At 46.6% G+C, this 13,049-nt stretch overlaps 1 protein-coding gene across 1 annotated transcript; it reads right to left on the reverse strand.

The window, feature by feature from the left end:
• Positions 1-1,398: 1,398 nt before the first annotated feature.
• Positions 1,399-12,652, reverse strand: LOC144133827 (TNF receptor-associated factor 6-like). The gene is made up of 2 exons (XM_077666911.1): positions 12,383-12,652; positions 1,399-2,520 (listed from the first exon to the last, which is right to left on the reverse strand). The coding sequence occupies exons 1-2, from the start codon at positions 12,650-12,652 to the stop codon at positions 1,399-1,401; spliced, it is 1,392 nt and encodes a 463-aa protein (XP_077523037.1).
• Between the last annotated feature and the right edge of the window lie 397 nt (positions 12,653-13,049).

Here is a 13,049-nt window from a genome sequence, read left to right on the forward strand (position 1 = left end):
GATTGTTTTGTGCGATTGCGAACTGTTAATAGGAAAAGAATGAAAGCCTGTCGAGCAGAGATCTGCGGATATACAGATTTTTATTGTTAAATCTTTACATATATGAAGAAAAATTGTGCTCGCTAACTACTTCCCTTGGATAAGTGCGCGTGCCCAGAATGTTTGGGTATGGTGAAGTTGCGTTGTTTGAGATAAGAGGACAATTTTATTCCTGTAAGTCCGACGGGAAACGAAGAAGCTCTGCACAGCCGTCGTGCACAGGTGACTGACGGTCGTCGTCGGCGCAGAGAAGACTCTGCGGTGCGTGGCTGCCGAGTCTGAAGGCGATCGATGCCGAAACCAGAGTATTGGCGTCTGACGAACGCTGCCTGTGTCCGCGAAAGCCGCACACGACATCTACAGCAGGCATTGCTGGGTCTTCGACGGTCCGTGATGACGGTCCGCCCCCAGGCGAGAGCCGGAACTAAAGCGGCGCCTGCACGCTCCGCTGATACTTTCTTTTGATCGCACTTTTACCTCTGTGGCAAGAGAACGAGGTTAGAATCGTCCTAAAACGCGTCAAGAAAGATTGTAGGGACTTTTTGCTACTAACGAAGTAATAGCTTGATGAAAAGAAAAGCGAACAGCGAAGCGCCCAGGCTCCTCTCCTTTCCATCGCCCCTGTAGGTTCGGGTCTAAGGGCCTCGCCAGACCAAGGGCGCAGGAAATGTCGGCGCGAGGCAGCAGCAACCACTATCTCCGCAGCACCATTTGTGCCGCACAACAAACCGCTGTGCCATGCGGAATATGGGCAACGAGCTAGCTTGAACGGGAAGAAGTTCGAATGCTAGCGCTCGATGTGTGATCAGATTTGATGACAAAGTGACGCTTCTACTGCATAGCACAGGGAGCAATACACCGACTTGAGCCAGAAAATCGTGCTCTCAGTGAGGAAGCTTAGCGATTCCCGCATATTTCAAGTAGTGTTTAAGTGATATGAAGAATGTTTGGCAGTGATACAGCGCTGTGTGCTGTATACTCCAGGTATGGTTTGCGTTGAAGTGTTTAGGTGAGCAGCCACGATTTTGATTTACTTAGGCTGGCCGCCTGCAGTTATAGAAAAGACTAACGTTTTTCAAAGCCGAAATAGAATAAGCACACTTCTGAGTAAATTATTTTTATTCTCAACTTTGCATTTTGCATGGACCCAGAATCATAAAAATTTGTCAATAAAACAATTTTTCATAAAATAAGTGATACAGAGCTCACATGAGTGAGGAAGTCAGCACGAATAATTTTCACAGTGTTCAAAAATTTCAGCTGTAGCAACAACGTCCCAGAATGAATTCGACAGCTGCTAGTCATTAGAAGACTGTTCCACGTAACGCTCGCTAAAAAAAATGTTCGTGCGCGCGCGCATCATCGAAGGAGCTCAAACATTACGCGCAGCTGATCATTTTCGACGTAGTCGTCTCTGATAAGACACTCCAGGTTAATAGACTGCAGAGCAAAGTATGCGCTGCTGTTGCTGCATGCTGTTGGCCTTTGAAAAGAGGGCTGATAAGGATTTCCATTGACCTCAAACACACGATCTGCGCCATCATTTGGATGCACTACTCCTAGCTTGATATTGGGCTCCAATGGCCATTGCACCTGATCGTCCATATTGCCCTTATACACGCGCATCAGCACGTGCATATTTACAGATTCACCGCGCCTCTTCATCAAAACACCCGGTGAGAGGTTGTAACCGCGCAGGTAGACGAGCTCGCTCTCATCCCTGGCAGCACCCGTTTTCACCGCAGTCTCCTGTAGCGACTTTACACGCTTGACGACAAACACGCAGAGCGCCTTGTCAAGTTCAGGTTGGCGCAGAATGCCTTTGATGCAGTCCAATGTATTCTGAGGAGAATCATTCTTCTCTTGCGCTTCAGCTTTTGCTGTTGGGGAAACTGTTGCGGTTCGTGTCAACCTGAACCTAGTCGGGCTGTCCACATCCTCCTTTTCATCTTTCGGCATTCTCTGTAATTTGAGCACGCTTGAGAATTGGATAGGTGTGTCAGAACTTTTGACCAAAACCACTCGTTTCTCGTCAGAGGCTTTCATTTTTGACATGATCCGTCTCAAACTCGCCGGGTCTTGTCCAACTTCAACCACAACATTGCGTTCCACAGTTTCTTTGACGCTCTTTATCGCCTGAGAAATCACATCAATTTCGTCATCATGGGTCTTGGAAGCACTGACTACATGCTTGTGTCCTTCGTTGGCCTCAGCAACTTGTTCCCGGAAAGTTCCCTTCACCGAAGAATCAAAAGCTCTTGCCTTCCTGTCTCCTGGTTGCCCTTCGCCGTAGGCTCTAGGAGGCGCTGCCGAGTTGTAAAAGCAGCCTTTCACATGCTGCACCACGTTGCGCCATAGGACGGCGCCAGAGCACTTGGGGCAGAGAACGTAGTGGCACCGGCAATTGCCCTGGAAGTGCAGGGCGATCCGTGAAACAGCTGCCACAAAATCGCAGCCATTCCCTTCGTTCCAGCACTTCACCTGCAATGATAATTCAACATGTTGCATTTGCTTGTAACAATTGAAATGCCTAAGAGAAGTAGTTGCGCTCTTTTCGGGGAAATTATTTTACAAAAATTTGGGCAGTAAGAGGACACAGATTTTATATTACTTTCTTATCGACAATGCGGTAAAGGTGGTCACACAACGAATCTACACTATCTGTCTGAACGAATGCTCCTAAAGGGTGCAGTGGTAGCGCGCCAGGCCCCCGACACAAAAAGCAGTCACTCACTCTCAGCTCTATCGGATTTTTCTTTCCAGCGAAAGTGATCTTTCTTCGGAGACACTTCGCGATGTTTGTTGGATGACGTCACGACCCTCTCGGCCAATGGAAACTGCGCTGACGTAAAGTGTATCTCGGCCTTCTCGGCCAGTGGGTGTTTTCCTGACACGGATGGACAAAACCGCCGGATTTTCTGAATATCCAGACTTCTAATGCTGTGACATTAAAACAAAAAAGAGGGGGTGGGCGGAATTGATTGAAAAGCTAAAAGCGTTTGTAACTGTTGAGCATTCTCAAAGTACGACCTCTGTTACCACAGTCACTTTGTTTTGGCATTTTGCACCCATCGAAATGAGGCTGCTGCCGTCGGCACCGAACCCGCGACAATGGGATCAACAGCCGGATGCTATAGCAAATTACCCACCCCGCAGTGTATTTCGCGTGCTGAACCGCCCTCTCAAATCGTGTTGTCACACTTGTGTGCGCGATGAGCACAAATACAGAGCTGTTTTCGATGCCGCGTGTTTCCTAGCGCAGCTGATTCAGCGATGCGCTGCTCCTGGCATCTAATTTTTTTTCTGGCTCAGAACTTTCGTTGGTAACTCATCCCGCATTCTAACCTAATGTTGCCATAAATCTTTGTACTGTTGGTTTGTTCGCGCTCAAAGTGAAGGGCGGCTTCATTATTTTGTTTGTGACGCGAGAAGGGAGAACACTTATCCCCATTTGTCGCGGCCAGGCGCAACTGCTTCCACATTTTTTCACGTTGGTGCAGTTGCTTTCTTATCTCGAAGGTTTCAAACTAAGGGCGGCCAAGAACAGCAGGCATTCTGTTCGACGACCGCCGAGCACCCTTGGGGCTATCGCCGCCGCCTACTCATTCAATCCATAGTTGGGCAGAGTAGCGCCCAAAAACGATTTCTTTTGGGAGCATTTTCGTTGTTTTCCCGACTGCCGGTACCACTACGTGAAATGATTTTTTTTTTTACCAGCTTGCGAAATTATGATGCGCACCAGTAAGGCGAATGCAGAAATTTCGGATTAAGCAAGGTAGTCACAGGGGTTGATATTAGCCGGATTTGTAGATATAAGGGTCGAGATACTTGTTCAGTTCGGGCATTTACGTGCAAGCGTCCTGTTTCTTTTTTTTTAATAACTTTCCTTCTATTCTAAGAAAACACGAAAAAGCATATTTAAAACAACTTTGCTTTCTTAACATTAAGCCTTTTATAGGGGAACGCGGAACTTTTGACACGGCGGGGTCGGCGCATACTTTTTCGTAAAAAAGCGTAACAACAAACCCAAAGCACGCGAAATTAGTAGTACTTGGCTAATTGCCGCTCTCTCGTCTTCTTTACTTACGACGGGCTTAAAGGAGTAGTGAAAAAAGACTTAAATATTACCGAAAACACTTTGGAAATTCTAAAGTGTGCTTGGCGAAAGCCTTGTGGTCAACCCATTGATTCGCTTTGGTGCTTAGCGATATCGCCTGTCGCTGCTGCCGATTTCGTTCTGCTTCCCTGCCTTTGGTACCCGACGATCTAATCAGTCGCTGTTGGCGTTTCCGTTCTGCCTGCTTTGCTTTCGCATCTGGTGACATGTTCAGTCGTCGCATGCGCATTCCCTTCTTATTCTTCTGGCGTTTGGTGTTGGGGGAATCCGGTGTCCGCTGCGGCTTCCCCGAACCGCTTGGCGCGAAATCACCGGGCCGCTTGAGAGCCATGCGCCTCGCTCACTCGACTGCAACCACACTTCTGGCGAAGGTGAGGCGGTGCAGCTGCTAGCGTCGACCCGCGCGCGTGCTCGTTCAACCAAGGCGGATTTAAAGTGGTGGCGAAGGCTGGGCCGAAAAGTGGTTTAGCGCGACTGCAGCACAACCAGAGGATGGGGGCCAAAACACTCATATAAAGAAATGATAAAGCTACAAAATTGGAATGTAATCTGCCAATAGAAAATAAAATATATTAGCACCTTGTTTTATGAAAGAGGTAAGTCATTTTATTGAAACCTGGCAAATTTTGTATTTTTGCAACACTCTTGACCTGCCCCTATTCATGAGTGTGCGGTGCATTACAGCGCGTCTTTGCAGGCCTTGTTTCGATACCCGGCTAACCTAGCCACGCCAGTGTCTGGAAGTGTTGCTGCCTTTCTATGCTGCCCCTCCTTTACCAGTCACTTTCATTGCGTTCCCAATTGCACATTAACAAGGCCATAACTAGCAGGAACTCGAGCACACAAGGCGAGCACATTTGACTGGCAAAGGTTGGGGCGCGCTGAAAGGCAGCAACCTTCGAGAGGTACGGGCTCGAAAACGCGGATTCTACAGAAAGACCGCTTTATAATTCGCGCCAAAGCATACGTATGCGTGACGTCATTCTACGTCACGTTTGCGTAGTTTGCCCCCCAAAATCCAGGGGGCGCTGGAGTGCCCACGAGCCGCCATATTTTGGACCAATGGGCGTCTATGGAGCCTTCGCTACCAGTGTACATCTACCTTGGTTCAACTGTACTGTGTGACGTCACTGTTGCTATCCCCAGCTGCGCCCCCACCGGCACGCCGGTTGCTAAGGAGAGGAGGAGGTTGCGCCGCTGCGCGGAGGCTAGGCCACAGTTGGCACGATTGCAGCGCACAGACCAACGCTACCCCGAGCAGGAGCCATTCGAGGCTTTCGCCTTAAAATTTGAAGGGAAATACAAGAATTCTCTTATGTGGCTAAGGCAGAAAGTGGCGAATAGAGGAATATTCAGGACTTGGTCAGAAACATTTTGGTTGCAGCAAAGGATATCATTGAAAAGTGGCATACTTTATGACCTGGTTCCACACGGCTCGCGGTAGTTAAGCAAATGTTCGCTTTTATGAAGGTGCTGAACGTTGGATATTAGCGCCTCGAATAATTTTCAAAGCGGCAATGGCAGAACAAACATTCATCAGTGACAAGAGGCTGCTCTTTGACACATTTATTTTTCTAAAGAGCCGTTTCACGTCGCCTTCCGGGCATAGATGCAGTATCGGCTGGAGAAGTTATTGACCACAGCTCCATCGGCAGGAGCGGTTGCAAGGTCACACCGCGGCGTTGCAATCTCGCACCGCTCGCCAGCGACCAAAGTGCTCCGAGTGACGACAGATTTCGCACTCGCGCGGGATCTTGATTTTCCAGCGTGACGTTCGGCTGCTCTCCTGGAGACGGTCGGGGTAAAGAGAAGCGCAACGCTAGTAGCGAAACAAGCGGATGGCAGCATGGCGGCACCAAGGCACTGCACTGTGGGAAAACTGACTCCGTATTGTTTTACGTTGCTAATTTATATTCCTTCCTCTTGTTAAAAATTAGTGCTGTGTTTTTGCCTTCTCTCGCGACATGCAAACTGGTCTCTTCACGAGTCGAAAGCTTAAGTGCTAAGCGCACCTCTGAGTATCATTTTCACTGACGCCTAACGAAATGTTTTGCACTCAATAAAAAACGCCCAGTATTATAGGACAAGTTGTAGGATAGTTGGTGCTGATTCATTGTTGTCGACAGCGCTTAAAAACACGGAAAGAAGACAGAATGACGTGTGCCAATCACGTGTGCTGGGCATTTGAACCGAGGGGAAAAAAGGCCATCCTACCTTACGGCCCCCTCACTCGAACTTGGTGAAAAGGAGTACTGTATCATCCAGCCTGCCTTATTAATGCGTTGTACAAGTCACGCGAGCACAAACTGCAGCAAAGCTTCACAAACCAAGTATGCAGGCTCACGCAATCAGGGTACCCGTCACAACTGCTTAGCTCTGTTGCAGAAAAAGTGGTAAAGAGTACCAAGCGCGAAAAAAGTTGGTCACCGGCTGAAGCGCGCAAGCAATACAAAAAGGCTGCTGTTATTCGTTACTTGCACAAAATTTCACACAACATTAAGAAAATCGTAAGGAAAGCAATAGTAGACGTTGTCTTCCCCCCCCCCCCCCCCCAGCGCCTATCGCAGCTCTGTCGGATTGTAAATGAAAAAGAAAAAGGAGCAGTGGCTACACCACTCGGCACAGAAATCCCTCAGCGGTATGCGCAGAAGGCGTCGTCTAATCAATTCCTTGGTTTTGCCGCAAGGTACACATAGGCCAAACAGGCCGATGCATCAATGACATTGCTAAGAGAGCAGAAGAATGACTTATCAAATGCATCAATCAGGAATCTGCCATTCCACTGCCGAGACTGTGACCGTAAAAAGCCATGCTACCCAATGCTCAAAAAATCCACTGTATTAAAAAGCACCGGAAACAAGCTGACACGTGAAATACTCGAAGCCACCGAGATTTTGAGGCTTGAGGGTGAATGGGTAGGCGCACCCTCGGTTTCACTGTCGGAAAAAGGCAGCCTTTCTTTGTGATCTGTTTGACTTAATCTTGGTTTTACAAAGGAGTTTGACACTGCTTTTTCCGCGAATCTTCCTTTTGTCTTTTTTATTTTTTATCTTTTTCTTGCTTTCAGCCTTGTTAATTTTTTTGAACTTTATTTACTGATATTTATTCTTTCCTCACGATTTTACTGCACCTCATATATATTCAGCCGTATTATTTGCTGTCTTCACTTATCTTGCTCATGCACGCTTTTACCCAGCTTTTATCCCTTCAGTTATTCAGCGCAGTACATTTTGTGTTTAGCTGCGTTAATGTTTGGCTTCACCTGTGCAAAGGCAAGCATTAATCGCGTGTGTTCGTCAAACGGCGGCTAGAGCAACGGAAAAGGACAGAGAGCGTCTGATTGAAGATGGAATAGCCTGCCTCAAGAGTAATCAAAGGCAACTGATCAACAAAAAACCGCCGTTTCAAAAAGTGACTGCTTATCTGCATCAACAGAATCTGGTTGCTTTGCAGTGCGACAAAGAAGGTGGCTTTGCCATCTTACCAGCAGCGATGTTTAAAGAAAAAGCCCTCTCCGCCATCCAAAAGAACTTTAACCAAGTCAAGTTTGACCCGAAGCGGTGCCGTCGTTCTGGAATTCATCTTCTGGGAGAACTAGGTCTCGACACTCTTCGTAAAGCAGTGGAAAAGACCAAAAATGGATGCTTAGATGTATTTTACACTGCGAAAACGCACAAGCCTGCATGTCCGTTTAGGGTCATAGTGTCCGAGAACGGCACCTGGCAAAAGCTTGTTAGCTCCTACCTTCAACGGCACCTTAACACCTTGAAGACTGAGGATCCGTTCCTCATCCGAAGCTCTAAAGAATTGGTCGTCAACCTCGAGCAGGGTCCTTTTTGCGACGTGAATGGTTTTTCAATAGACATAGAAGACCTTTATTATTCAGTACCTCATGGAGAGTTGCTCTTAGTGCTCCGAGAAACAATATGTGAAAGCGGGGAAATAGCCTTCCAGAACGGCGCGGGAACCAGCAGCGATTCTTTCCTGTCTTTGCTGGAATTCTACCTTGCGTCCACAGCTATCTTTTCAGAAGGACATTTCTATATTCAAAAAAGAGGCATTTGTATAGGTTCCTCTGTTGCGCCTGTGTTATGTGACCTATTTTTATCCGCGATTGACAAACGCATTCAAGCTAATCTTTCTGACCTTCCTGTTTTAAAAGTATTCAGATACGTTGATGATTTCCTTATTATTTTTAGAAAATGTAATGGAAGAAAATGCGATGTTGACAAGGAAGTGTTGAGAATTTTTTCGGAGCACGGTGCCGGGTTAAATTTTACGTGGGAATCACCTACAGATGGCCGCATTCAGTTCTTGGATATTGAATTAGATTTCACCAACCGTAATATCTGCTGGATGTACCATCCACGAACCAAAAAACGTCTGTTACGCTTTGACAGCGCGCACTCTAAAGTTGTTAAGCGGGGTATCGTGTCTTCATGTCTCCACGGAGCAGCTACAAAATCCTGCACGCACCGTATGGCCGCCAGCATCCATGAGCAATTCAGGCGCCTGCAGGAGGCTGGATTCCCCGTAGTCCTTCTACTGGCAGTGTGTGAAAGCCTTCTGCAAAAGCTGAAAGCCCCCAAGGTTTCTTGTAGTGAGCAGTGGAGTGAAGAGATAAAAGGCAAGACTCCTGTCCAGGTAATACCATATTATCATAGGTTTTCACATAATTTCAAGAAGCTGGCAGCGCGTTATAATGTACAAGTAGTTTTCTCTGCCCCATGTAAGCTTTCCAAGGTCTGCACTAAGAAAATGGAAAAACGAGATGACTGCACGACGAAACATCAAACAAAGTTTACGGAATGTAAAGCGAACGTTGTGTACAGAATTCCTATCAGTTGCGGGCGTCATTACATTGGGCAGACAGGAAGATGCTTCAATGACAGGGCCAGAGAACATAGATTATGCGTACGCAATAAATCAGGAAGTAACCTGGCCGACCATTGCAAAGCATGTGACACAGAGCAAAAGAGTGGATGCTATCCTAAAATAGATAAAACAGAATTCTTAACATCAGCTAAAGGAAAAACGGAGCGTGAAGTCATGGAGGCGTATTTTATAAGAAAAGCTGGGAAAAAGTGCGTCAGCGCACCTTCTATTCAATTACTGGACAGTGAAGTTGAATTCCTTGATGGCTATCTGTAGGTGTGAACCATGTGTCAAAAATATTTATGGTGTTGTGAACTGGAACGGTTCCGCTTTTCCTTTGGGTTTTTCCTGCTGCTACTATTCCTTGGCATATTATTGACTTTTACTTCAGTTGTTATTTCCTTTCTCATATTTGCCCCCCCCCCCTCGTTGTTTTAGCGTGGAGCCCTCTAGACTCGTGTTTTTATACTTCTTGTTTTATCCTTTTTCTGTTTAGGTCTTTCTGTATTTTTCATATACATATATTTTCATTGTTTCCTACTTTCAAACTTTTTCAATATTTTTTTTTTCATTTGATTATGTATAGTATCACAGCCCTTATCTGTTTTTGGCCTAAATCTCTGCTATCTTTTACTTCCATTGCCATGACCCATCAATGTTGTTTCCCCATTGTCATTCTGTCTTTCTTCACCACGTGCTTGTCTCAGTGTGGAGCCTTGTACACTCCCCTCATCTTTTAGTCGATCTGTTTATCTCCCTTTTTGCCGCGTTATCTGTTTGGTTCTTAACATTGACAAGCTTGTAAAGCGCTTTTTGCAGTAAGTTTCGGTACACGATGTCTCTTTTCTTTCAGTGGTCCCCCGGCACCATGTTTTCATTTTGTTATTTTATCGTAATTTTTTTGCTTATTTTTCACACGCTGCAATCCTGATTGTGCTCTTCTTTGCGCATGCTCATCGCTTGATGGTGGTGATCGGCTCCTATATATTAGACGTGGTGGCTTTTCGAAATATAAAGTTGCAAGTTAGCGCCTGTCCTGACCACTTCTGTGTCGTCCGTGTCCTTTTTGCGCTATGTTTTCTAAGAGTTAAATTTTCGTTTGCATATCCAATCACCATTGCGTTTTCACTGCGTGCTTTCTTGCCACTACGACTCTCATTTTCGCCACGTTTGATGTTTGTGCGTATTTTTTGGTTCAATGTTATCGGACCCGATCTTGAAAATTCCTTTAGTCAAACCGCAGCACTATTTCACGTGTCGAAGTTTTTTTCTTGTTTAAAGGACATGGTAAAATTTATTTTTTTTCTCATTTAGTTCTAATTTTATCCTGCCCTGTTCTTCGGTTTTTAGCCTTTCTTGTTTTACCACTGCTTGTCATATCATTTCTGTTGCCACGAGTCCAAAAAAATTTCGAAGCTTGTTGGCGCCTGTGTGTTGGGTGCATATGCAGTGTTTCGGTGGTTCTTGAAAAAAGTTGAAGTTCAGCGCCTGTGACGTCGCCTTCCATGTTTTCGGTCTTCTGTCCTTGTTTTTAAGCGCTGTCACCAACAATAGCACAGTATTATGTAATGATGCCAGACGTAAGCTTCATAGGTGATGGGGCTTTTTACTTTGTTAACACTCCTGAGAACTATTTTTTGCTGGTGTGTTGGTGCCCTTCCAAGTACATTGTGTTATGCAATTCAAAGATTGTTGTCACAAGCTCGGGTCGATGAGCTGCGTGTAAAACCGGGCCGAAAAACGGATGAAAAAGAAATGTTCGCAGGAGTTTTCGCACATAGAAAAAAACCAGCGTTAATTATACCAAGCTTTCACGTCTAGTGTAATGCATTATACTATGCGTTTTGGAAAGAACTCGAACGCGCCCTAAGCATTTAAACTTTCCATTAATGAGGAGGTCACTTCGCGCGTCAGGAGGGAACATAAAAAGCAGCAATAATTTTAATGTCTGGGTGGGGGTGGATCTAAAGCAGCAACGTGCATTTCCTTGTTCACACTGCAGCGGTTGAAGGCCGTGCGGCCACTCGCTTGCTCCGCTACAGCGCCATGCGCTCGACTACCGGAGATGTCCGCTCTGCTTGGTCGCTGCCTTCAACAGGAGAGCGCACGAATGCACCACCGGAGTTTTGTGAACGATAACAAGCATCCGCCCGGGAGCGAGGCATAAATTTTTCGTCACTGGGGGCACTCTGGCCGCGAGCGAGTGGCGAGGGAAGGCAGTCCTGCGGTGCGGCGCCGTAGCCGCAGTACAATGAGAGTAGTCCGGGAGCGACGGAAGAAAAAGTTACGCGACGGCGCTTTTGCGAACAAGCTAAACGCACAATCAGTGGCGGGATGTCAATCATTTCCGAAGTGATTTAAACATTCAGGCCATGACAGCTGTGAGGAGAGGCCTGTTGCGCGCAGCATGCCATCGAGACCGTGTTGTTTTCTCATTGGCTGACTTGAATGGTGTGCGAAATTAGTGACTATTTATTCACAGTCACTGAAGTACAACTTACGTCTTCCAAAGCAGAACATGCGACCTTTTTTCTGCGATATCACCTCTTATACAATGGTAGCCTCTATACTGGGTCCGACTGCAAACTTAGCTCCGATCGTTAAAGCTGCATGACGCCTTGCAAAGAAAACATTACTAAGGCCTTCTTGCTCACGCTCAACAAATGTAGGGTCTAATCATTTTGTACATCTGGATATATAGGATACCCGCGAAGAACTTCGACCACTAAAGTATTTGCAAAGCGAGTAACATCTTTATCAAAAGACACAAGTATGGCCGTTGGTCTGGTTAAAATACTTTCAACAGAGAATCCCAGCAACGTCGGTGCTAGTTTGAAGCACTTAACGCTTTTCAAGGATCCCTTGCTTTGGCAAACGCACGAGCGGAATTCGCTGAGTTAGTGGCACGGGTAACAGTGAAGATGGCGGTGACGTCAGAACGCGGGCAGCAAGCGTTATTATTGAGCTTCTATTTTTAAATTTTCAAGTAGGTCCTTGCAGTCTGCATATTCACGGTGGAGTTTCTCGTCCTCTGCTTGCGGCAAATCACGGCCGCATCGAACCTTTCAATGACAATAGTGTAAACCTGAATCAGAAGACACTTCGCACTTGCAAACTTTTCGCCTTCCGGTTGGGAGAAAACAAATGACCTGTACTGCAACGAATTCTGGGACCCAATCATCGCACGCACACCAGAACCGTCTGAACTCTTTTCAAGTGTTGGCACTTTGTGGCAAAAATAGGTAGGCCCAATTCTAAGAACATTCTCTTTTTTCACCATAGAAGCATCGCACTGACATATCTGTAATATCGCCAAAGGAAGCCGGCGACCTTCATTCCGTACTCGCTCACCTTTCTCCTCAACAGCTCCTCGACACGAAGCTCCCTCCAGTCGAGGTCTCCCTCCTGGCACTGGTAGCCGTCGAGGGGACAGACGTGTGGGCCTCCGTCAGCGCGCTGCTGGTAGCAGGTTTCGCACAGGGTATGGGCGCACGGAAGCAACGCGGTATTCGGGCGCACCAGCCCGCAGGTACTGCAAACCATGTTCTGTGGAAGAGGCTTGAGGAAGTTTAGACGCCTCCAATCCAGCTCCGTGGAAAACCCGACAAGCGTGTAGTGCATGGTTCCAAGAAGCAGCGTTCGACGCCCACACAAGGTCAACTGCGTACGTCCCGAAGGCGAAGATGGATGCGGCCTAAAAGCAAGTGCCATTGACATCAGCTATGGGCTTTTGAAGTGCAGCACCAAGGTGAAATCATTGGGAAAAATTACAACAAAAAATTTTGAGCATATATTTATGGCCTATAAGATACAGCAAAACGCTTGTTATTAGTATAAAAAATCATTTAGTAGCGTAAGCTTCCTTCCAAACAACGCCGCTGTCCTTATCTCAAAACATATTCTGTCTGTTGGCGCCCTCTCAGAGAAGCCGGGGTTTATACCGCCTCTGCCTGGCTTGGCCAGCTAGTGCACGCCTCGTAATCTCGTTATTTCGCTACGGTGGGCAACTCGACTTTTA

Source organism: Amblyomma americanum, chromosome 5 (genome assembly GCF_052857255.1).
Source record: "Amblyomma americanum isolate KBUSLIRL-KWMA chromosome 5, ASM5285725v1, whole genome shotgun sequence".
In the NCBI taxonomy this organism is placed as follows: Eukaryota; Metazoa; Arthropoda; class Arachnida; order Ixodida; family Ixodidae; genus Amblyomma; species Amblyomma americanum.

Bases quoted from the DNA above. Each gene is read 5' to 3' on its own strand.
- LOC144133827 (XM_077666911.1), bottom strand. From the start codon at position 12,652: ATGCACTACACGCTTGTCGGGTTTTCCACGGAGCTGGATTGGAGGCGT. The intron at 2,521-12,382 runs GTGAGCGAGTAC...TTATCATTGCAG, and splicing joins AGGAGCTGTTGAGGAGAAAG to GTGAAGTGCTGGAACGAAGG.